Source organism: Pongo pygmaeus, chromosome 6 (genome assembly GCF_028885625.2).
Source record: "Pongo pygmaeus isolate AG05252 chromosome 6, NHGRI_mPonPyg2-v2.0_pri, whole genome shotgun sequence".
Lineage (NCBI taxonomy): Eukaryota > Metazoa > Chordata > Mammalia > Primates > Hominidae > Pongo > Pongo pygmaeus.
Window position 1 is genome coordinate 63,438,589 of NC_072379.2, and position 25,344 is coordinate 63,463,932.

The 25,344-nt window shown below is 44.5% G+C and overlaps 1 protein-coding gene and 1 long non-coding RNA gene across 5 annotated transcripts in view; both read right to left on the reverse strand.

Moving 5' to 3' along the window:
- Window positions 1-1,736: 1,736 nt before the first annotated feature.
- On the reverse strand, window positions 1,737-10,370 carry LOC134739933 (uncharacterized). Its single transcript, XR_010127102.1, has 2 exons — window positions 10,296-10,370; window positions 1,737-2,840 (listed from the first exon to the last, which is right to left on the reverse strand). It is a non-coding gene; the product is annotated as an uncharacterized LOC134739933 (long non-coding RNA).
- A 10,949-nt stretch (window positions 10,371-21,319) lies between these two features.
- GPNMB (glycoprotein nmb) overlaps window positions 21,320-25,344 on the reverse strand; it is a 28,456-nt gene continuing 24,431 nt past the window's right edge. For 2 of the 4 annotated variants that reach the window (XM_054494853.2, XM_054494852.2), the window contains exons 10-11: window positions 22,815-22,908; window positions 21,320-22,364 (exon numbers count right to left, since the gene is read on the reverse strand). In XM_054494853.2, coding sequence (XP_054350828.1) covers window positions 22,205-22,364; window positions 22,815-22,908 — 254 coding nt within the window. In that variant the 3' untranslated portion in view covers window positions 21,320-22,204. Of the gene's footprint in view, window positions 22,376-22,814; window positions 22,909-25,344 lie in introns of all 4 variants that reach the window. The other 2 variants (XM_054494855.2, XM_054494854.2) reach the window with 1 other exon arrangement.

A 25,344-nucleotide genomic window follows, 5' to 3' on the forward strand; every position in this document is an offset into this window, starting at 1 on the left:
ACTGTGGGGACCAGCTCTGTAAGAATAAGGAATTCTGAGGTGCCAGCTGCGGTATTAAGTCACAGGACTTGAGAACTGCGATGGATCCCTGGCGCGGGTGGGGGATTGGGGGGTTGGGAGGCATGAGGCGAGGTAGGGAAGCAACTTGCCCAGGTCATACACTTAACCGCGTCAGAATCAGAAGCCAGTTTCTGGCTTCTGAACTCCAGGCCTGCTAACTGCTGAAAGGAAGGCTTCATAGAGCGCAAATATTTCAAATGCCTGAAACAGTGCCAGACACATAGCAGGCACTCCAAAAATGTTTGCTACATTATTTTAAATAATTCCAAGCACTAATTTTGGGAAATTTTTTTAAAATACGGAAATTAAGCATTTGTGTATATCACACCAGATATGTACAATCACTTCAAGTTATTTTTGAAAAGAAAAACATTAAAGTTTCCTTTGTCCAATTTTAGCCCCATCCTCAATTCCATTTTTCCATAGGCATGAACTTGGCTTTTCTCCCAGCTTTTGGCATCCATTCCGTGTTCCCACCCTTCTCTGAACATCCCAGACCTGCTTTACCACCTGTATTTGCCAGCTCATTTAATGGGTCATTATCCCTTCAAATCTCCCAAACCCTGGACTTCATTCAGTCCAAGATCTTCATACAACCAATGAATCTGTTGTCAAAATCCTGCTTATGTTACCTCCAAAATGTTTCTGTGAGTCCAGCTTCTTGTCTTCATTTCCAGTTTCTTCCTTAGTCCAAACCCTCATTAGTTCTTGCCTAATTACAGAGACTGCCTCCTACCTGGCTTTCCTGTCTCCAGTCTGTTTCTACTCTTCATCCTCCATACTGCCCTTCTATCAACTAGAATCATTTTTGCTTCATCTGCTTTTTGCTATTTTTCAAACTCACCATACCCTTTTTTATTTTTTATTTTAAAAGAGATGGGGTCTTACTCTTGTCACCCAGACTGGAGTACAGTCACACAATCATAGCTAACTACATCCTCAAACTCCTGGGCTCAAGCGGTGCTCCTGCCTTAGCCTCCCAATTAGCTAGGACTACAGGCATGTGGAACCATGGCCAGCTAATTTTTGTTTTTAATTTTCTTAAAGACAGGATCTCACTATGTTGCCCAGGCTGGTTTCAAACTCCTGGCCTTAAGCAATCTACCCCACTGTAGCTGTGAGTACAGGTACAAGCCACCATGCCTGGCAACCTCACCATATCCTTTCAATGCCAAGCTTTGCATATACTTTTTTTTTGAGATGGAGTCTCACTCTGTCACCCAGACTGGAGTGCAGTGGCACCATCTCGGCTCACCATAACCTTTGCCTCCAGGGTTCAAGCAATTCTCCTGCCTCGGCCTCCCGAATAGCTGGGATTACAGGCACGTGCCACCACCCCCAACTAATTTTTGTATTTTTAGTAGAGATGGGGTTTCGCCATGTTGGCCAGGCTGGTCTCAAACTCCTGACCTCAAGTGATCCACCCGCCTCAGCCTCCCAAAGTGTTGGAATTACAGGTGTGAGCCACCGCACTTGGCCACTACTCTTTTTAGAGCACCCTTTTCCCATTTTTTCATATGACAAACTCAGATTCACTCTGTAAGACATACCTTAAGCATTAAGATATCTCCCCCTACTCTCTCAGATGGTCCCTCAGAAACCCCTCATCCCTTTGTTCATAAATGTCTTTAACATTTATGTTTGATTGAATGATACCCCACTAGAAAAGACTTAGATTTAATTCCACCTCTTGTTTATTAGCAGTGTACTATTGAGCCTTAGTTTCCTCCTCTGTAAAATGAGGGAATGATACCTTCTTCACAGATTCTCGAAAAATTGAATAAAATATGCAGCGCAAATTATATACCATAGTGCTTGGCATGTAGTAATCATATGGAAATTAGTATCTGTTTACAAATTGACCTCATGGAGAGGAAATGGCTTGAACCCAGTTATTATGATAAAGCCCATCAGAAAAAGACAACCAGGAATACACATGTGGTCAAAGTTTTTTTGTTTTTTTTTTTCCTGAGACAGAGTCTCGCTCTGTCACCCAGGCTGGAGTGCAGTGGTGCAATCTCAGCTCACTGCAACCTCTGCCTCCTGGGTTCAAGCAATTCTTCTGTCTCAGCCTCCTGAGTAGCTAAGATTATAGGCATGCACCACCACGCCTGGCTAATTTTTTTGTATTTTTAATAGAGACGGGGTTTCACCATGTTGGCCAGGCTAGGCTCGAACTCCTGACCTCGTGATCCTCCCACCTCGGCCTCCCAAAGTGCTGGGATTACAGGTGTGAGCCACCGCACCTGGCCCAAAGTTAGTTTTATTAACTTGCTGTAGCAAGGGAGACTGCATGCTATGGAGGACAGAGGAGCAGCTCAGGAAGAGGGACTAGAAGGGGCTTTGTTTAGGGCTCGTGCTTATGCTCAGTGAGTCTAAGGAGAGATCAGAGGAAGTGGTGTCAGCTGTGGATTGGGTGCTGTCCTGAAGCAAGGAAAGTTTAGGAATTTTTCTCAGTAATCATGTTCAGGAGACAGGAGAATGTTCACAGGGGCTGGAGATGTCATTGGTCAGTCACTCACAAGAGTCGTGTGGTCTGGGGAGAATCATGTCCTTTTAAAAACATTATTTTAGGCTTCATTAGGAACATCGCATTCTGATTAGCAGCAGGGCTGAGAAACAGACTCAGGGTCCTTGTTCCTTAGAACTATAAAAGTTAAGATAAATGTGGAGTGCTGGCCCTCGGGGAGGATCGATGCTGAAGCTGTGTCTTTGTGTGGAATGATGTGAAATGACCTCCATGCGGAGTCTTCAGGCAAGACCGGGACGTTCCATTCTCACTGAAATGATTCCAAACAACAGTTTCTCATCATCTGTGATTTCAGAGACAAGGTTTGCCAGCACTATGCATGTCCTTAATGTTAATTACCAAAATCCATTTTTACAGGTCATATTTCCTACCTGAGGAAAATTAGAGAGGTTCTCAGAAATGCAAAATGCCCCTCTTTCCCCCAAAACTGCCATCTACTCATGGGCTTGGACATTGTTTTCAGACCTTGGTTACTTAGTAAAGGCAGAATCAGAAGTGGGGGTGGTTTGATAATCACTACCTTTGGGGTACTGAGCCAGAGGACTGAAGCCAAAAGCAACTTCCTGAGAGTCAGGAATTATAAATTAACTACACTCCATTAGTACAAGGACTTCCTGATTACAGACCCTAATTACATCCCTGGTGTGGTAATTTGGGAGCCTCCTGTTTGCTGTGTTAGCAGCAGAGCCAAAAGGTTCCCAAATTTGTGTCCTGGGGCTTCATGGGAAGGTGAGAAGCTGCAGTCACAAACATTTTCTCTGCAGCTAGCCCCAGGGGCTGGGGAGAAGGTAGGGGTCTACTTTGGGAGATGACACCACACAGACCTCAGGATCTTGCTTCAGAGAGAAGTACAGAGCAGGTTGGGCCAAAGGCCCAAGGGCTAAACTAGAGAGAGATTGCGCAAGCTTCCTGATGTGCCCATACTGGACCATCGGGCCCTTAACATCACACATTACGGGACTGGCACATAGTGTATAAATGACTACATTTATATAGTTTTGATACTGGGAAGCTTATCACTCCGACCTCTGCTTACTCCATGCATGAATTTATTATGCATCTATGTTTCTTAAGCAGTGGACCATGAGCCCCCTTTTGACAGCAGAGGACCCTCAAATCCACATGTGCATCAAACATTGTCTTTGAGCCAAATAAACATGTCCCTCACAGCAAATAGGTGTAGATGGTATTGCAATTCAATAAAAATTTAAAAGTGTGGCTTAGTTTCAAGTAGCTCTTTGTCATGCATGTACTGAATGAATTTTTTTTTTTGAGACAGGATCTCTTTGTCACCCAGGCTGGAGGGCAGTGACATGATCATAGCTCACTTAACTTTGAACTCCTGGGCTCAAGTGATTCTCCTGCCTCAGCCTCCTGAGCAGCTGGGACTACAGGCATATGCCACCATATGCCCAGGCTGGTCTCAAACTCCTGTCCTCAAGGAATCCTCCTGCCTTGGCCTCCCAAATCACTGAGATTACAGGCACTATGCCCAGCTCAATAACAGACATTTAAAGAGCCATACATCTTATGACAAAAGTTCATTATAACTAAAATGTTGGAATCACTGCTCACCCTACAGCCTCAGCTTACCCTTCCCATCATCATAGGACAGCTCATTCCACCACCAGGCAGCTGTAGCTGTTGGTGAATATTCCCACCTCATGTAAACTTAATCCTTTTTCCTGGATTTCCACTGCCTTTGTACTGGTTCTGCCCTCCGGAGACCTTGCAGAAGGAAGGGCCAGGATTAAAATGACCTGTCTTATGTTATAAATACTATGGATTTGTATATTTATATTTTTAAAATTATTTTGTCCCCCACTTTGTAAATATCCTCATTGGAAGGAGGACAAAATCCTTCTCAAGAGAAGACAAACAGGGACTTTGTATTTTATAAACCTAGGAGTAAGGTACTAGCTCTCTGCACCCCAAACTCTCCTGGGGCTGTGGGGTTCGTATTGTCTGTGCACTCAGATGTTCTGTGTGGGTTTGCCAGGCATGTCTTCCAGGCTTGTAAGGGCAGGGAGTGCAGCCTGGGGTGGGCACCGAGGCCTGCGATGAGATGAGCTGTTGGCTTCTCAGGGCACCAAGCCTGTGGTTTGCGAGCATCCCAGAGCACTGCTTGCAGCCTCTCCCATAGGAGGTTCCCATGTGAGGAGGCCCCTCCTCCACCATTTGTCCAGTCTATTTGTGGAACCAAAGTGCAGGCTGTGACTCCCATCCCTTGCAGCATTGTTTCCTCAGCTTTCACAACCGTTGTTTGTTCTGAAGCTGTGCCTCTAAACACTCACATTGGCCCCTTGGATTACTGGGCCCTGTCACAGAGCCAGACTGTTTTTCCCACAGCCTCAGGAATTGATATTGGGGTCCCCTCTTGTCACCCCGATGTTGGTAGGTGGGCTTTGCAGGTTGTGGGGCACTCTGCGTAGACTTGTGATTCACCCTCCCAAGGAGCCTCACCAAGGTTCAAGTGAACATTCTGTGCCAGGCGCTGGACTAAGGCCAGAGAGAGGAAAGGTGAATAAAACATTGTCTCAGCTGGGCATGGTGGCTCACGCCTATAATCCCAGCACCTTGGGAGGCCGAGGTGGGTGGATCACTTGAGGTCAGGAGTTCGAGACCAGCCTGGCCAATACTAAAAATACAAAAAATTAGCCAGGCATGGTGGCGGGTGCCTGTGATCCCAGCTACTCAAGAGGTTGAGGCAGGAGAAACACTTGAACCCAGGAGGCGGAGGTTGCAGTGAGCTGAGATCGCACCATTGCATTCCAGCCTGGGCAACAAGAGCAAAACTCTGTCTCAAAATAAACAAATAAATAAATAAAAAACAAAACATAGTATCTGTACCCAGGGAGCTCCCAGAGAGTAGGAGAGATAATGATTAAATGTCATCAATACCATGTAATTGTGTTTGAAAGAGGAGAGCCCACATGCTGTAGTATACAGCAGCAATTCTCCCCCAGAGCTGGAAAAGTCTCTGCAGGGAGGTGCTATTTGAACAGACCTGGGTCTTGAGGCAGAGGTAAGGACAGTGGACTACAGGGCCCCAAATTAGCCAACTTCAGGGGGCCCCTTTCACAATGGACTTGGGGGGAATGGAAACCCCTAAAGGGATGTAACTTTGGAGGTGCTGTGGGGTGATGTTCCAGGCCAGGGGAATACCAGTGACGGTATCAACCCCTGGAGAAGCCCATGGGTTTTTACTGCCATATCTACCACAGCCTGTGAAGTGTTTTGTCCCCAGAGCTGAACTGTGATATTAAATATTGATTCACAGGTGCGATACAGCCTCACTCCCCACTATGTCATAAGACAAGACCTTGGGTTGTTTTCTTTCTGCCAAAACCTGATTTCTAAAGGGCCTCTGATTTCTTTTGATCAGCTCTGCTGACAATCCAGTAAAACTTCTGCTTTTCATTTTCTTATCCCAGTTTTATGAGGTTCTTCCATTTTGGAATTATTGTGAGATTTGAGTCATTGTGATTAACAGGTGAGGGGACCCTCTGGCTGCTGAACTCTGGAGGGCTGGGTGAAAGAAACAAAGCCTGCCTCCTCTGCCAGTGCGTTTTGGGGAGCTTGTGGTTTAGGGGCAAGTCCCTTAAAGGAACACTTCCACCACAGTAGGGAGCCCCAAGGTCTGGGAAGGCAGGTGAGAGTGATTAATTCCACCTAGGGGGGTGAGGGAACACCTCACAGAGCAGGTCAAGCTGGAACTTTGGCCCTGGACTTTTACTACTCCAAGCTTTTTGGTCACACCTCAGGAAAGCATCTAACAATAGACATTCATTCCCTAACAGTTGCAGCCAATCAATTCTCCTATCTGCCTGGTGGTGTCACAAATCGAAACTGCAAACAAATGCTAAGAAGTGTAGCTAATGAGTTCAGGAACACTACAGGCTGATCCATATTCAGCCTTATTAAAATATCAAGAGGCTGCCTTAGCTCCCTGGGAAAAGGTCCGAGCCTGAGTCCTAGTGAGGCGTGAGTGGCTTCCAAGGACACGCCTTTCTTTTCCTTTCTTTCCTTTTTCTTTCTTTTCTTTCCTTTTCCTTTCTTTCCTGTTCCTTTTTTTCCTTTCAAGAAAGAGTCTTGCTCTGTCGCCCAGGCTGGAATGCCGTGGCGTGATCTCGGCTCACTGCAACCTCCGCCTCCCAAGTTCAAGTGATTCTCCTGCCTCCGCCTCCCAAGAGGGTGGGATTGCAGGCACCTGCCACCATGCCTGGCTAATTTTTGTATTTTTAGTAGAAACGGGGTTTCACCATCTTGGCCAGGCTGGTCTCAAAATCCTGACCACGTGATCCACCCACCTCGGCCTCCCAAAGTGCTGGGATTACAGGTGTGAGCCACTGCACCCGGCCAGGACACTCCATTTCTGTCGGGCTATGTTATTATTTGGCGCTTACAGCTGCTACTACTGTTAGGAACAAGGTGACAATATCAGAATTACAGCTCCCTTATCTTATACCTTGGAAAAAAAATCTTAAAAGAGGTTAAAGACTTAAAAAGTAAGACCTGAAACTGTAAAACTGCTAGAAGAAAACCTAGTGGAAAAGCTCTTACAACAAGGTGTCCAATCTTTTGGCTTCTCAGGGCCACATTGGAAGAACAATTGTCTTGGGCCACACATACAACACACTAACACCAATGATAGCTGATGAGCTAGGAAAAAAAAAAAAAAAGAAACCTCAGGTTTTTTTTATTTGTTTTGAGACAGTCTTGCTCTGTTGCCCAGGCTGGAGTGCAGTGGCGTGATCTCACCCCTACCAACTATTTGGGACTACATGCATGCACCACCACACCTGGCTAATTTTTGTATTTTAGTAGACACAGGGTTTCGCCATGTTGGCCAGACTGGTCTCAAACTCCTGACCTCAGGTGATCTGCCTACCTCGGCCTCCCAAAGTACACGAGCCACCAAGCCTGGCCTAAAAAATCTCGTAATGTTTTAAGAACATTTACATATTTGTGTTGAACGTCATTCAAAGCCATCCTGGGCCGCATGTGACCTGTGGGCCACAAGTTGGATAAGCTTGCTCTACAACACTGATCTAGTCAAGGATTTTTTTCTTCTTCTTCTTTTTTGGCTATGACCTTGAATGCTCAAACAACAAAAGCAAAAATAGGCAAATGGCGTTGTATAAAACTAAAAAGCTTTTGTACAGCAAAATAATTAACAAAGTGAAAAGATACTCCACAGAGTAGGAAAAATATTTGCACACCACACATCTGGTAAATGTTTTGTATATTAACACTTTAAGGAACTCATGCAACTCAATAGCAACAAAACCTGATTTTTAAAATGGGCAAAGGACATACAAATGGCCAACAGGTTCATGCAAAACTGCTCAGCATCACTAATCATTAGGGAAACGCAAATTAGAACTACAATAACAATTGGGGGGAAAATGACAGAACACTATGTCAATTAGGAAAAAAAACCCACAACCACACAATGGGACGGCCCCTCATCCTGTTAGAATGTCTAATATCAAAAAGATGAAAGTTGGCAAGGATGTGGAGGAAAGCTATTTGTTCTCTATTTAGAGTTTGGAAATAATATCTTATGATCTAATTAAGACCCAAACAGTCTCTGGGGGGATGTTATAGCAACAACCGCTGTTGTAACATTTTTGCAATGTGCCCCACCAAGAGACTGCTGTGAATGAGACCTCCAAGTTTGGAGCGAATCAGAGTGGCCTGCACTGACTGTAAGACGTTCAATTCAAGGCCATCCTGTACTTAAAATCCTCAATTGAGAAGAATTCTAAGCCAGTGTTTTCTTTCAAGGACAACTCCCTTCCTCAAATTTTCTCTGTCTAGAATTTGTGTTCCCAGAAGTGTTCAGGCTCTAGGCTGTACAAGTAATGACGGTGGGAAAACATTCCAGAAAATACGTTTTCAGCTGACTAAAAAGCCAGTGCAGGCCGGGTGCGGTGGCTCACGCCTGTAATCCCAGCACTTTGGGAGGCCGAGGTGGGCGGATCACGAGGTGAGGAGATCAAGACCATCCTGGCTAACACAGTGAAACCCCATCTCTACTAAAACTACAAAAAATTAGCCGGGCCTGGTGGCAGATGCCTGTAGTCCCAGCTACTCAGGAGGCTGAGGCAGGAGAATGACGTGAACCCGGGAGGCGGAGCTTGCAGTGAGCTGCGATCGTGCCACTGCACTCCAGCCTGGGCAAAAAGCGAGACTCCGTCTCAAAAAAAAAAAAAAAAAAGCCAATGCAGAGGCTTTTGCCTTGCTAGAACACAAATGTGACTTGACCTCTCCATTGTTTTGCCACTGGTTCTGCTCTTCTCTGCTAGGTTACCACATCAAAAGTAGATCCTCCAGTAGCAACAGGGTTTAAGTGTGGGGTTTTTTTTTTTTTTTGAGATGGGGTCTCGCTCTGTTGCCCAGGCTGGAGTGCAGTGGCACGATCTCAGCTCACTGCAACATCCACCTCCCAGGTTCACGCCATTCTCCTGCCTCAGCCTCATTAGTAGCTGGGATTACAGGCGCACGCCACCATGCCCAGCTAATTTTTGTATTTTTAGTAGAGACGGGGTTTCACCATGTTGGCCAGGCTGGCCTCGAACATTTGACCTCGTGATCTGCCCGCCTCGGTCTTCCAAAGTGCTGAGATTACAGGCGTGAGCCACCGTGCCCGGCCTCCAAAGTTACCTTTTAAAAGATGGCCTTGGCAGGGCACGGTGGCTTCATGCCTGTAATCCCAACACTTTGGAAGTCCGAGGTGGGCATATCACCTTAGGTCAGGGGTTCAAGAGCAGCCTGGCTAACATGGTGAAACCCCATCTCTACTAAAAAAAATACAAAAAGTAGCCGGGCGTGGTAGTGTGCGCCTGTAATTCCAGCTACCCGGGGAGCTGAGACAGGAGAATCACTTGAACCTGGGAGGCGGAGGTTGCGGTGAGCTGAGATCGCGCCATTGCACTCCAGGCTGGGCGACAGAGAGAGACTCTGTCTCAAAAATAAAAATAAAAAAGATGGCCTGGAGGCCGGGCACGGTGGCTCATGCCTATAATCCTAGCACTTCAGGAGGCTAAGGTGGGCAGATTGCCTGAGCTCAAGAGTTCGAGACTAGCCTGGGCAACATGGCGAAACCCCATCTCTACTAAAAATAAATACTTTTTAAAAATAAAAATTAGCCAGGTGTGGTGGCGCGTGCCTGTAGTCCCAGCTACTTCAGAGGCTGAGGCAGGAGAATCACTTGAACCCGGGAGGCAGAGGTTGCAGTGAACCGAGATCATGCCACTGCACTCCAGTCTGGGCGACAGAGTGAGATTCTCTCTCTAAAAACAACAACAACAAAAAGATGGCCTTGAAAGCAATGATCAGGAGACGGAAGGGGGGGTGGAGAGAGGAAGGAGGGAGGGGAAGGAGGAGGGAGGGGGAGGGGAAGGAGGAGGGAGGGGGAGGGGAAGGAGGAGGGAGGGGGAGGGGAAGGAGGAGGGAGGGGGAGGGGAAGGAGGGGGGAGGGGAAGGAGGGGGAGGGGAAGGAGGGGGAGGGGAAGGAGGGGGAGGGGAGGGGAAGGAGGGGGGAGGGGAAGGAGGGGGAGGGGGGAGGGGGAGGGGGAGGAGGGGGAGGGGAAGGAGGGGGAGGGGGGAGGGGGAGGGGGAGGGGAAGGAGTGGGGGGAGAGAGGGGAAGGAGGGGGGTGGAGAGAGAGGGAGTTGGGAAAACCATTTAGAGAACGTTACTTTTACTGGATGGAAGGTCTTGACTGTGAATGGTCCAGGTTCTTGGTGTCTTGGACAGAGTTGAACAAAACACACAAAGCAACAAAAGACAAAACAACAAAGTCAGGAAAGCACAGACTTATTGGAGCAAAAGTACAACTCACACAACAGAAGCAGGCTAGAGCAAGTGGCCGAAGAGTTCCCGTTACGATGGTCTTCAAGGGTTTTTATTAAGCTAAAAGTATTTGGTAACACCCCTAGGTGCCCATTAGAGGGCTCCAATTGGTTACACTCTATGAAGGATTGGCCTGTGACCAATCACAGGCTAAAATGGAGATTCGTCCGTGCTTAATCAGAGGCCGAAGTGGAAACTTCTGTCTCATCACAGGAGTAAGGATGTGGCCTGTTTGCTGCCTAATCTTGCCTAGAACTGGCTGCACCTGGTGGTCTTTTGCTTATATCTTAACCCTTGGTTACCCTAATTCCCTGTTCTCCTGCTTCATTACTATATAATCCAGATCTGGATTGATAGCCTTATGGAAGAATGTCGAGAAAAGAGATTTTGTTTGTTAAGAAAAACACAACATGCAAGGACTTATTACCTAAAGGTCTTATAGAGTCCATCATTTAAGACAGGGGTGTCCAATCTTTTGACTTCCTGGGCCACATTCGAAAAAGAATTGTCTTGGGCCACACATAAAATACACTAACAGTAATGATCGCTGATGAGTTTTAAAAAAATCGCAAAAAAAGTCAAATGTTTTAAGAAAGTTTACAAATTTGTGTTGGCGTGCATTCAAAGCTGTCCTGGGTCACGTGTGGCCCGTGGGCCATGGATTGGACAAGTTTGATTTAAGAGCATTTTTAACCCAGTCCTCAGGGGATGAAATGGTATTGGTGAACATATTTGCATTTTTCTCCTCATAACCTTATGAGTTGCTTAGGGAAGACTCAGGCTGGGAGTGGAATCAAAATGTCACTGGCTTTTGAGCCAAGTGTCCCCTCAGGACATGTTTGATATCTATGGGGCCCAGGACCAATGGGTTAGCAGCTATTTTCATATAGCATTAAAATGAAGGAAGGCAGCAGCTGGGAGCTTTGAAACACAGCTCACCTGCTGAAGCAGCCTTCTGTTGCCAAAGCAAAGCTTGCTGCTGTAGCCCTCCGAGGAGCCCATGAGTGCGAAATGTTCTTGGCTGCCTCTTGTTAGGAGGTTTCAGGGTTGCAGAAGTCCAGTCTTCTCATTTTAAAGATGAGGCCAAGTAAATTTTCTGAGTCAGCCACCAACAGTCACCAACCAGAAATAACGTCATTAAGTTGGAAGGTAGATTTTACAGGAAAAGGCCAAGAAGCTCTAGACAGTCTTGAATGGAACTGTTTTTTTTCTTTCTTTTGTTTTTTTTTTTGAGAAGTCTCACTTTGTCGTGCGATCTCGGCTCACTGCAACCTCTGCCTCTTAGGTTCAAGCGATTCTCCTGCCTCAGCCTCCTGAGTAGCTGGGACTACAGGCGTGTGCCGCCACACCAGGCTAATTTTTGTATTTTTAGTGAAGATGGGGTTTCACTATGTTGGCCAGGTTGGTCTCGAACTCCTGACCTCAGGTGATCCACCCACCTAGGCTGCCCAAAGTGCAGGGATTATGGGCATGAGCCACTGTGCTCGGCCTTCAATGGAATTGTTTACATTTTATTCATATTAGGTTGTTCAGACTCACAAGGAATGAAAAGATAGTCATTAACTTGTTCTTTTAAAAAATTATTAAAAATTCAGCCCAGCGAATTTTTATTTTATGTTAATTACTTTGTCCTTTAGAAATAAAATGTTACAGAGGCCAGGCACGGTGGCTCATGCCTGTAATCCCAGCAGTTTGGGAGGCCGAGGTGGGTGGATCACTTGAGGTCAGGAGTTCAAAACCAGCGTAATCAATGTGGTGAAACTCCGTCTCTACTAAAAATACAAAAATTAGCTGGGTGTCGTGATGGGCACCTGTAATCCCAGCTGCTCTAGAGGCTGAGGCATGAGAATCACTTGAACCCAGGAGGCAGAGATTGCAGTGAGTCAAGATCATACCACTGCACTCCAGCCTGGAGTTTGAAAACTTTATATAAATTGTGTCACGTTGTATGCATTCTTTTGCAACTTGCTTTTTTCTGTGTACATTATGTTGGTGAGTGTCTTCTCTCCTGGTGCTTATAGCTGTCATCTCATTCATTTTTACTAGAATATGGCTTCATATTCCATTGCATATCACCCGGGTGCCTGTAATCCCAGCACTTTGGGAGCTGAGGCAGGCAGATTACTTGAGGTCAGGAGTTCGAGACCAGCCTGGCCAACATGGTAAAACCCCATCTCTACTAAAAATACAAAAATTAGCCAGGCGTGGTGGTACATGCCTGTAGTCCCAGCTACTTGGGAGGCTGAGGCAGGAGAATCACTTGAACCCGGGAGGTGGAGGCTGCAGTGAGCTGAGATGGCGCCACTGCACTCTACCCTGGGTGACAGAGTGAGACTCTGTCTCAAAACAAAACAAAACAAAACATATTCCATTGCATATCACAACTGATTTACCCATTCTGCTGTTGATGGAATTTGTGTTATTCCTCCTACTGCTCTGAGTATTCTTATGTGTGTCCCCTGGAACACATGTGCAAGGGTTTCTCTGGGGCATTACCTACCTAGGAGTGAGATTGCTGGATCCTAGGCATGTGCATCTTCAGTTTCACCAGGTGATGCCAGATTGTTTTCCAGAGCCATTGTTTCCATTTAAAATCCCAACAGCAAAGTTGCACTTTCTTTCAACACTTGATTTTGTCAGATAATTTTTTCATCTTTGGCTATCTGGTGGGTGTGAAATGATGTCTCATTGTATGGTAGTTTGCATTTCCCTAACAGTTCTTTTTTTTTTTTTTGAGACAGAGTCCCGCTCTGTTACCCAGGCTGGAGTGCAGTGGCATGATCTCGGCTCACCGCAAACTCCCCTCCCGGGTTCAAGTGATTCTCCTGTCTCAGCCTCCCGAGTAGCTGGGATTACAGGTGTCCACAACCACACCCAGCTAATTTTTGTATTTTTAGTAGAGACGGGATTTCACCATGTTGGTCAGGCTTGTTTCGAACTCCTGACCTCAGGTGATCCACCTGCCTCGGCCTTCCAGAGTGCTGGGATTACAGGCATGAGCCTGGCCCCCTGCAACCTCTGCCTCCTGAGTTCAATCAGTTCTCTGCCTCAGCCTCCGAGTAGCTGGGATTACAGGTGCCCACCACCACACGTGACTCATTTTTGTATTTTTAGTAGAGATGGGGTTTCACCAACGTGGCCAGGCTGGTCTGGAAATCCTCACCTCGTGATCCACTGCCTTGGCCTCCCAAAGAACAGTTCTTAACAGTTTTTTTTTTTCTTTTTTTTTTGAGACAGAGTCTCACTCTGTTGTCCAGGCTGGAGTGCAGTGGTGTGATCACAGCTCAACACAGCCTCTCCATCCTTGGCTCAATCAATCCTCCCACCTCAGCCTCCTGAGTAGCTGGGACTACAGCACATGTCACCAATGCCTGGCTAATTTTTGTATTTTTTGTACAGATGTGGTCTCACCATGTTGCCCAGGTTTGTCTCAAATTCCTGGGCTCAAACAATCTGCCCGTCTCAGCCTCCGAAAGTGCTGGGATTATAGGCATGAGCCACCACAACTGGCCCTTTTTGACTCTTGTAATAATAACATTATTACGATATTGTAAGTATTGTAAAATAATATTACAATATTATAAAATTCTATTCTTATTCTGTAAGTTTTTTTTCTACTTAAAAATTTTTATTTTTTTTTCTTTTTAAACTTCTTAAAAACAACATCAAGTGGCTGGGCACAGTGCTCACGCTTATAATCCCAGCACTTTGGGAGGCCGTGGTGGGCAGATCACTTTAGGCCAGGAGTTTGAGACCAGCCTGGCCAACATGGCAAAACCTCATCTCTACTAAAAATACAAAGATTAGCTGAGTGTGGTGCCCATGCCTGTAGTCCCAGTTACTTGGGAGGCTGAGGCAGGAGAATCACTTGAACCTGGGAAGTGGAGGTTGCAGTGAGCCAAGATCATGCCACAGCGCTCCAGCCTGGGCAACAGAGACTGCATTTCAAAAACAAAAACAAAACACAATGCCAAGGGACCTTAATATACTTTTTATTAAAAACTAAGACACAAACACACACATTAGCCTAGGCCTACACAGGGTCAGGATCATCAGTATCACTGTCTTCCACCTCCACATCTTGTCCCAGTGGGTGGTCTTCAGGGGCAATAACACCCATGGGACTGTCATCTGTTTTAATAACAATGCCTTCTTCTGAAATACCTCCTGAAGGACCTGCCTGAGGCTGGTGTACAGTTAACTTTTTCTTTTTAATAAGTAGAAGGACTTTACTTATAAAATAGATGATACACTCTACACTCTAAAAGAAATGATACAAAGTATAATATTGTAAATACTAGGCAATAGGAATTTTTCAGTTCCATTATAATCTTATGGGACCCCTGTTGCATATATATAATGTCCTTATGCAATGCATGACTGTATTTCAGCACATGGATATACCACAATTTATTTATCTATTCTCCGGTTGGTGGAAACTCAAGATTGTTTCTAGTTTGTGGCTATTAGAAATAACACTATTGTGAACATTTGAGTACAAGTCATTGTATGAACGTATATCTTATTTCTCTTGGGCAAATACCTAGGAGTTATGGTATGTGTATATTTAACCTTATAAAAAACTGCTGAACTGTTCCAAAGTGGTGGTTCCGTGTTGCATTTCCACCAGCAGTGAATGAGAATTCTGTGGTTCTTTTCTTCAAACAAGAAGTTTGTAATGTCTTTTTCATATACTTTTATTTTATTTATTTATTATTATTATTCTTTTTTGAGATGGAGTCTCACTCTGTCGCCCAGGCTGGAGGGCAGTGGCGTGATCTCAGCTCACTGCCAGCTCTGCCTCCCGGGTTCACACCATTCTCCTGCCTCAGCCTCCCAACTAGCTGGGACTACAGGCGTGCACCACCACACCTGGCTAATTTTTGGTATTTTAGTAGAGACAGGGTTTCACCATGTTGGCCAGGCTGGTCTCGAACTCCTGAGCTCAGGCAATCTGCCCGCCTTGGCCTGCCAAAGTGCTGGGATTACAGGTGTGAGCCACAGCGCCTGGCCCTTTGTATACTTTTAAATGATGACATAATCAGATATATCAATCTTTTTCTTTATGGTTGGTGCTTCTGGGGATGTGTGAAATTCTCCCCAAATCACTTGCTTCCTCGTGTTATGATTCTCCTATTTGTATAAGCTCTTGAGAGGATTCTTAGAATTTTTTTTCTTCAGAAAGGTCTTTTATGACATCCCAGGATGGCAATTCATTAGCAATGTACACTTAGCTTACTATGGCACATAATACAACATTTGTCATCACTTCAGAATAATGAATGTGACATGAAATTGAGGGTAAGAGATCGAAGTGCTCTATTATGAAAATTGGCCTGGTGCAGTGGCTCACACCTGTAATCCCAGCACTTTGGGAGGGCCAAAGTGGATGGATCACTTGAGCCCAGGAGTTCAAGAGCAGCCTGGGCAATGTGGTGAAACCCCTAAAAAAAAATTTTTTTTAAAGAAATCTAAAAAGAAAGGAAATTATGTCTCACATAATTGAAGTTCTCTGAATAAATCTTGTTTGCCCAATTCAGTTCTAAGTGGAGTCCAGCATGCTTTAGAACACAGATGAGCAAACTCATTCTGTAAAGAGCCAGATAGTAAATATTTTTAGGGCTCCCAGGCCATGCAGTCTCTGTCACACTACTCAGCTCTGCTGTTGCAATGCAGAAGCAGAGCTGAGATATTATGTAATGAATGGACATGGCTGTGTTCCAATAACACTTCATTTATGGACACCAAAATTTGAATTTTATGTCATTTTTATGTCACAAAACGGTATCCTTCTTTTGATTTTTTCCCCAAACCATTAAAAAATATGAAAACTATATTTAGCTTGTATGCCATACAAAAATAGGGAGAGGGCTGGCTTTGGCCGGTAAACTGCAGTTTGCCAACCCTTGATTTAGAATATAATCCTCCTGACATCTCTATAAGGAAACTGGGTAATATTATCCTCCCCATATTGCACAGTAGAACATTAGAAACTGGAGAGACTTTAGAATTCATCCAGTTTAATTTCCCTCTCCACCTTCTTGCCTCCAATTTGCAGATGAGGAGGCTGCAGTAGAGAAAAGGGAGAATGACTGGTTTCAGGTCACCTAGCTAAGACATCTTGCTGCGGCTCAGGTCTCTCAATGTAAGTGCTAGTTATCTTCCTCTACTCAATTCCAAAAATCAAATTTTGAAACCATATCCACAGCCACAAAATCCTTCTGCCACATTCTCATCAGTAGCTAATCTTTTTTTGCTCTAAGGGAATTTATTTTAATAAACATTTTAGCTGGGCGTGGTGGCTCATGCCTGTAATCCCAACACTTTGGGAGGCCGAGGCAGGTGGATCACTTGAAGTCAGGAGTTCAAGACCATCCTGGCCAACATGGTGGAACCCCGCCTCTACCAAAAATACAAAAATTAGCTGGGTGTGGTGGCAGGCACCTGTAATCCCAGCTAGTCAGGAGGCTGACGCAGGAGAATCACTTGAACCCAGGAGGCAGAGGTTGCAGTGAGCCGAGATTGTGCCATTGCACTCCAGCCTAGGTGACAAGACCGAAACCCTGTCTCAAAAAATAAAATAAAAAATAAACATTTTAAAATTAAGGACTCAATAAACCCAAATCTTGATACTTAATTTGTATCAAAACCTGTACAATGGATCAGGCATGGTGGCTCATCCCTGTAATCCCAGCACTTTGGGAGGCTGAGGCAGGTGGATCACTTAAGCTGAGGAGTCTGAGACCAGCCTGGCCAACATGGCAAAATCCCATCTCTACTAAAAATACAAAAATTAGTCTGGTGTGGTGGTGCACACCTGTGGTCCTAGCTACTCTGGGGTGCTGAGGTGGGAGAATCGCTTGAGCCCAGGAGGCGGAAGTTGTAGTGAGCTGAGATCGTACCGCTGTACTCCAGCCTGAGTGACAGAGTGAGACCCTGTCTCAAAACCAAAATAAAACAACAAACCCATACAGTGAAATTAATAATGGCAATTACATTGTAAACTGGAGAAACATTTTGATTAGTGAGATGACATGACATTTATGAGAAAGTTATACATAGAATGAAAATTGGTTAAATACTAACATACCACTAAGGCACCCAAATTCCAAAATGCCTATGGGACAGCTCCAAAGAAAAAATTTACTCCAGAATTTCAAGGACAATAGGAATGGCTGTTCAGTTCTAAGCAGCAGAGGAATTGTCCGTGCAGATTAAGCTGAGGCCAGTGGGGTTGACCAAGATGGGGGACTCCGGGTCAGAGCTTAGCGCTCTCCCTGCAGTGTCACTTGTGTGGTGACATGTTACATTAGTCTGGAATCCAAGCTCTATGAGAACAGAGTCCTTGTGTCTTTTGTCACTATTGAGTCCTCTCCTAGACAAGAGCTTGGGACATACTGGTGCCTAGTAAATGATAGCTGAGTAATTGAAATCAGTCTGCAAGGGGTGATTCCTGGGAGCTGAACTCTGATTTTATTTATTTATTTATTTATTTATTTATTTATTTATTTATTTTTGAGACAGGGCCTCACTCCGTTACCCAGGCTGGAATGCAATGGTGCACTCTCAGCTCATTGCAACCTCCTTCTCCTGGGCTCAAGCGATTCTCAAGTCTCCCGAGTAGCTGGGGTGACAGCCACCTGCCACCAAACCCAGCTAATTTTTGTAATTTTAGTAGAGACGGGGTTTCACCATGTTGGTCAGGCTGGTCTTGAACTCCTGACCTCAGGTTACCTGCCCACCTTGGCCTCCCAAAGTGCTGGGATTACAGGTGTGAGCCACTGCGCCCGGCCTGAACTCTGATTTTTTAAGGTAACTATTCCGGCAGCTTTGGAACCATTCTTTAAAAAACCTTAAAGGATTTTCCCCCACCAAAAGCCCCATCAGAATGTGGTCACCATCACCCCTGGATGACCATCTTCTCATCTGCCCTTACACTGTCACTCTGGTTTGAAGTTGCTATACATTCTGAATGTAATGAGTGCATTGAACGTATTGCCCTGTAAACTATTAAACAATTGAAAATTCAATGAGGGCAACCAATGTCTATAAATGAGTCAGAAGTGTTTAAAATGCAGACATTTAGAAAAAGTCCCAAGAATAAGAAATTCCCAGAATAATTTATTACCTACACATTTCAATTTTCTTTGGAAGTTCTAACTCTCAACAAACATTAATCAAGTCATCTCACTATCTTTTAGGTTGTTTCCCCCGTTTCACAAATTGTGATTCAGCACAAGTTAAATGACTTGTTGCTGGGGTCATAGGGATAATATAAATCTAAATAATTCACTATTTCAGCCCTCTCTTCTGCCACTTGTTAGATTGAAACTGAGGGAGGTTTGATGAGGATTTTGACCTGCTTCCTCAACTAATGACTGTCTGTTTGCTGCTCTCTGCTACCGCCTGTTGATAAGGGAAGGGAAGAGCGGATTTCAAGACCAAATTTCTCAAAGTTAGTTCCTTCCACCCAGCAGTAGCAGGATTATCTGGAAACTTGTTAGAAAGCCTTAAGGGGCCTCACCCCAGAAAAGTGAATTCGAAGCTCTGGGGGTGGGCCCAGCATTATGTGTTTTAACCAAACTTCAGGTGATTCTGCTGCAATTTGAAATTACTTTTCTGCTTTAGGTACTAATGTCTTGGCCTCCTAGTCATTATAAAGATGATACAGCCTCTCCACACTGCTTCCGTCCTCAGGCCTCACATGGAGTACATACCACGATGCCATAAACAGGGTGCTTCCATGCCCACTCATTCAGGCAGATGGATGTGCCGCAGCCCTGTGAAGTAGCCAAGGAGGGCAGACATACCCACTTTACAGATGAGGAGACTGAGAAACGAGAGGCTCAGGAAGGGGCAAACAACTTGCCCAGAGTTACTCAGACTTCAGTGGCAGGGCTGGATTCAAATAAAGTCTTCCGTCTTCATGTCCATGCCCAGAGCTTCGGTAGTCACTACAAAGCAGGGTGGTTCTACATTCAGGGCCAGATAATTGTTTGTGTTTTTTTGTTGTTGGTTTTTTTTTGTTTTTGAGATGGAGTCTCCCTCTGTCTCCCAGGCTGGAATGCAGTGGTGCGATCTCAGCTCACTGCAACCTCTGCCTCCTGGGTTCAAGTGATTCTCATGCCTTAGCCTCCTGAGTAGCTGGGATTACCGGCGTGCACCACCACACCTGACTAATTTTTGTATTTTTAGTACAGACGGGGTTTTTGCTGTGTTGACCAGGCTGGTCTCGAACTTCTAAGCTCAGGTGATTCACCTTCCTCGGCCTTCCAGAGTGCTGGGATTACAGGCAGGATCCACTGCGCCCTCCATGGGCCAGATAATTCTTTGTTGTGGTGGTTGTCTTGTAGATCGTAGGATGTTGGGCAACATTACTGGCCTCTAACCACGGGATGCCAGTTGTATCCCACCCTAGTTGTGACAACCACAAATGTCTCCAAACATTGCCAAATGTCCTCTAGGGGGCAAAATCACCCCTGGTTGAGAACCATGGCCCTACAGTCATCGTGTAAATGGGGAGAAATCTCAGTTCTTGTTCTGCAAATTTTACACTCTTTGGAAGCGATTTTAGAACAAATAGCTGTATTTTTTTTTGGCCTCTAGGTCATCCAGGAAATGAAGAACCTAGACTAAATGTTAATCCCCACAATACCTTTACCATTCCTTAAGAAAATTAACAATTCTATAATATCATCTGGTATCCAATGTATACTCAAGTTTCCCCAGTTGTCCCAGGAATATCTTTCATCGCTGTTTTTTCCTCAAGCTAGGATCCAATGTAGATTCTCAAATTGCATTTTGTTGCTATGTCTATTTTGTCTCTATTAGTGTAAAACAGGCAAACTATGTCCCATGGGCCAACTCTGGCCTACCACCTGTTTTTGTAAATACATTTTTGCTGGAACACAGCCAGGCTCTTTTATTTACGTAATGTCTGTGGTTGTTTTCACACTACAATGAGAGAGTTGAGTAGTTGCGATCGAGACTGTGTGGCCCGTAAAGCCTAAGAGATTTAAGTACCCAGCCCTTTATGGAAAAAGTTTACTAAACTGTGACCTAGAATTCCACCCCCTGCCTTTATTTTTAATATGATACTGATTACTCAAAGAGTCCAGGACAATTGCTTAATGAAAATCTCTTATTTTAGATTGATCTGATTATATACATTTACACATTAAACTTTTATTTGAAGTTTCACATATGATGTGATTGTGTGTATATATATAGATATCTTTCAGATATCTATATATATACACACACACACATATATATATATCTTTTTTTTTTTTTGAGACAGAATCTGGCTCTGTTCCCTAGGCTGGAGTGCAGTGGCACCATCTCGGCTCACTGCAGCCTCGACCTCCTGGGCTCAACTGATCGTCCCACCTCAGCCTCCTGAGTAGCTGGGACTACAGGCATGTACCATCAGGCCCGGCTAATTTTTGTATTTTTTGTAGAGACGGGGTTTCATCATGTTGCCCAGGCTGGTCTCAAACTGCTGACTTAAGCAATCTGCCTGCCTCAGCCTCCCAAAGTGCTGGGATTATAGGCGTGAGCCACTGTGCTCAGCCCTATATATATACATGTAGTTAGGTAAAAAATATTTATGAGATTATCAATGCTCTGTGAGACATTGTTAAACAACTTTTTACTTGTCAAAAACTATAAATGAAATTGAGGCTGGGTACAGTGGCTCACTCCTATAATCTCAGCACTTTGGGATGCTGAGGCAGGAGGATCCTTTGAGGCCAGGAGTCTGAGACCAGCTTGGACAATATAGGGAGACCCTCATCTAAAAAAAAGAAACAACTGTAAGTGAAATTGAAAAGCAAATGATGAATCAGAAAAATAATTACAATACCAGGTCTTGTGTCTTCCCACACTTTATTTTTCAGGAAGGAGAGAAAAAGAATGTCATGTCTAACATATAGTAGATGGTTTTAGTTACAAACAGAGTGAAATCCTTACTGATCAAGTTGCCATGAAAAACCAGGGACCCCATCCTTTGGAAAGTCATAATGTATGATTTCAAATATGTGCAGCGATTGTACAAAAATTTGGAAATATACACAAGAGTGTCACTCAGCATCATGCCTGGTATATAAAAAGCACTAACTAAATGTCCATGGACTAAATGAATATATGAATATCATTTCTTCACTCAGCCAAGCAAAGCAGGTTGTCACCAAAATACTCCCACCCATTCATGAGAGTAGTGTTTTTTGTGAGTCTAACAAGTGTGCACATCATACCAAAGGCTTGGGCCTGTTATTGTTCCATCAGGAGCTCATGAGTGTGTATTGAAGTGAGATTCAGTTAGCTTGGAACATGATCTTAGAAACTGGACTACATTGGTTTTATGCATATAGTTACATGGAAAGCTGAAAGTACCCTGCCTCTCCTTGCAGTTAACCTGGGTTAGGCTCTAATCAATAGTAGTTTCTCTCCTTACTCTTGGGACACAGTGTTTCTATCCTACTAGTTACCTAAGACTTTATAAGTGAAACATAACAAATAATGAAAGGAAGACTTGCTAAGTTGCTTTTATCAGTTTCACAATATGGCTGAAGCTGCCTGCAGTATAATCCCTCTCCCCATCTCTAAAATGACATTTAACCTATAAAAAATTCAACTTCCCCAAACCACAATATCTATTTTACAATAATCTTTAGGAAAAAAAGGGTTAATAGCCACTCCAGCACATCTCACATCAATGGCACTGAAAAGTGAGCTTCAGAAACAAGGTCGAAATTTAAGAAACTCCTTTAAATTCTTGGTTTTTGAGTAGCGGATCCTTTTCCTGGTTTCCCGGGAAGAACACGGCTTTTGCACGGTTGAGAAAGACACTCAGGCCTTTGCTTCTGACCACATTGCCAGGACTATTTTCTATTGGTTTGTATTCCTTATGTTTTCTGAAAACAATCTGTTGGTTAGTTATTTTTAAAAGATCTTCAGTTGAAATATACTACTTTCTACAATCTTTTTCATGCCAGGTATAAAAGGATTCATTCCATTTAACATGAGCGACAGTTTGCAAGACACTGATGTCTTATGAAAGTACATTTATTTACTCTTGTTCATGCAAGAAATGTGCCTGCTTACTATAATTTGAGATTATCATGTTAAAATTAAGTTGATATAATTTTGTAAAGTTACTGAGATCTGGTAGCATTTTTTAGGATTAAAAACAAACCACAGCAAGATTAACAGGCCAGTTTGGTATTCACCATTCAATGGAATATTTTCCTCCCCCACACAAAATGTTTAAAAGCAAAAAAGGGGAAAATGCCTATTTATACAGAGATATATTCACTTTTGACAGTACACTGTAGTGATATAAAGCGTAGGAACCAAAAACTTACTTGTACACCAACAGGGAGATCACAGTGACAAATATGGCCAAGCAGCCAGCGGAGATCAGGGCACTATTTGCCATCCTTAAAGGGGAGGCTGGGTCTTAAAACAGAAGCAAGAGCATATTAGTTATGTCTTCCACCTAGAGGACATGCCGCTTATAATGCCATTAAATAAATGAGGAAGGGAGCATCACAGAAGATATATGGCTCCCTCTGGGCTTTCAGTAATCTTTTCTATTAAATAATACATAGTCTTTGGGTCAGCTTATCTTCTATTTAGAGAATGAGTCAGCATGTCTGGAACACTGTGGTAAGGGCTCGGGGGAGAGATGTCACGTCCTGGAGACACCTGCTCAGGTCTTGGGTGACCCAGTAGCGCCACCGTGGGGAACGGCTCCTGTGATCAGGCGGCCGTGCCTCCAGCTTCCTCTCTCACCACTTACTTCTAGCTGTGCTAAAAATCCTGAAAATTGGCCATACTCCCCGTGCTCTTTCAGACCTCTGTGCCCCCTTACAGGAGTGCCCTTCCCCGGCTCATGCCTGTAATACCAGCACTTTGGGAGGCAGAGGCAACATAGTGAGACCCCATCTCTACAAAAAATTAAAAAATTAGCCTGGCATGGTGGCGCATGCCTGTGGTGCCAGCTACTCAGGAGGCAGAAGTCGAGGATTGCTTGAGCCCGGGAGGTTGAGGCTGCTGTGAGCCATGATTACCCTATTGCACTGCAGCCTGGGTGACAGAGCAAGACCCTGCCTCAAAAAAAAAAAAAAAAAAAAATCACCACCTTTAAAGTTTTCCATGTAATATCTGTCACTGCTCACAGAAGCAGGGACTTCGTTGTCTTGGTTTCTACTCTATCTAGAACTGTATCTTCTGCCTAGAACTGTGCTGAGCATGGAGTAGATGCTTAGGGATATTTGTTGAAAGAATTGCAGGTGCTTCATGAATATCCATTGAATCGATACATAAAACTCACTTCAGCTAAAAGTGTATAGGTTTGCCTTTGAAGAATGATCTATTTCTGAAATTCTGCCTTTGAAACCCAAGCTATTAAGCTATAATCCCCACTGAATTAAAACCTTTCCTTCTGAGCTCTCATTTTCTCTTTCGCACTCTCTCTCTTTTTCTCTCTCTTTCTCTTTCTCTCTCTCTTTCTCTCTCTGTCTCTTTCTCTCTCTCTCTCTCTCTTTCAGACAGGGTTTTGCTGTGCTGCCCAGGCTGGACTTCTGGGCTCAAGGGATCCTCCCACCCCAGCCTCCTGAGTAGCTGGGACTACAGGTATGTTCCACTGTGCCTGGCATTCTGAGCTTTCTTTATTTGGCTTTTGAAAATGACTCAGGTCCCACCTAAAGTTATCACTCACTACAAGAAGAATTAAAGGAAAGCAAATGTCTGAAACATCTAATTCACATAAGAGATCAGTGGTTTGCCAGTGAAGAGGAAGCGTAATAGAATGAATTAAGACTCCAAAGGTAATTCTAAACAACCTTTGAGCTGTGGCAGCACTGGAGGAATAACATTAGCAGCTTCTGATGATGACTTTAAAGTCCATGGCCACTTGGATGCAGAGGTTTTGGCTCCCTTCTCCAGTTCCCACCCTCCCCGGCTCTCCACCCAGGCCCTGATACACCTTCCCGGGCAGGAAGCAGGGTACCCTTGTATCGTTGGTTTTGCTTTTAAATCTGCAGGTAGGATATCACCAACAATAAGCCCTCACACAAATAATTAGATGTAGGATTATTTTCTTTTAATGGGATTAAATCTCTTCTTTTAATGGGATTAAAACTGCCCTTTATATTATTAATGAGGAAATTTTTTTTTAGTTTTTTTGTTGTGTTTGTTTGTTTGAGATGGAGTCTCACTCTGTTGGCCAGGCTGGAGTGCAGTGTCTTCATCTCAGCTCACTGCAACCTCTGCCTCCCGGGTTCAAATTATTCTCCTACCTCAGCCTCCCGAGTAGCTGGGACTACAGGCGCCCACCACCATGCCTGGCTAATTTTTGTATTTTTAGTAGAGATGGGGTTTCACTATGTTGGCCAGGCTGGTCTGGAACTCCTGATCTCAAGTGATCTGCCCACCTTGGCCTCCCAAAGTGCTGGGATTACAGGCGTGAGCCACCACGCCCGGCTGGAAATATATGTTTTTGTTTGTTTGTTTTTGTGGCTGGAAATATATGTTTAAGAACATATTACCTTATGAGATAGGCTTCAAGTTCAAAGGAGTTATAAGTGAATGAGCTATTAGATTGTACCTGACAATACTCAAATTAAGGAGTGAAGTAAGTGCTTTAATGCAGCGGTCCCCCACCCCCAGACCGACGGCCAGTACCAGTACGGGTCCTCAGTCTGTTAGGAACTGGGCCACACAGCAGGAGGTGAGCAGCAAACAACTGAGCATTATCTCCCAAGCTCTGCCTCCTGTCAACTCAGTGGCAACATTACATTCTCATAGGAGTGCAAACCTTACTGTGAACTGCACATGTGAGGGAGCTAGGCTGCATGCTCCTTATGAGACTCTAACTAATGCCTGATGATC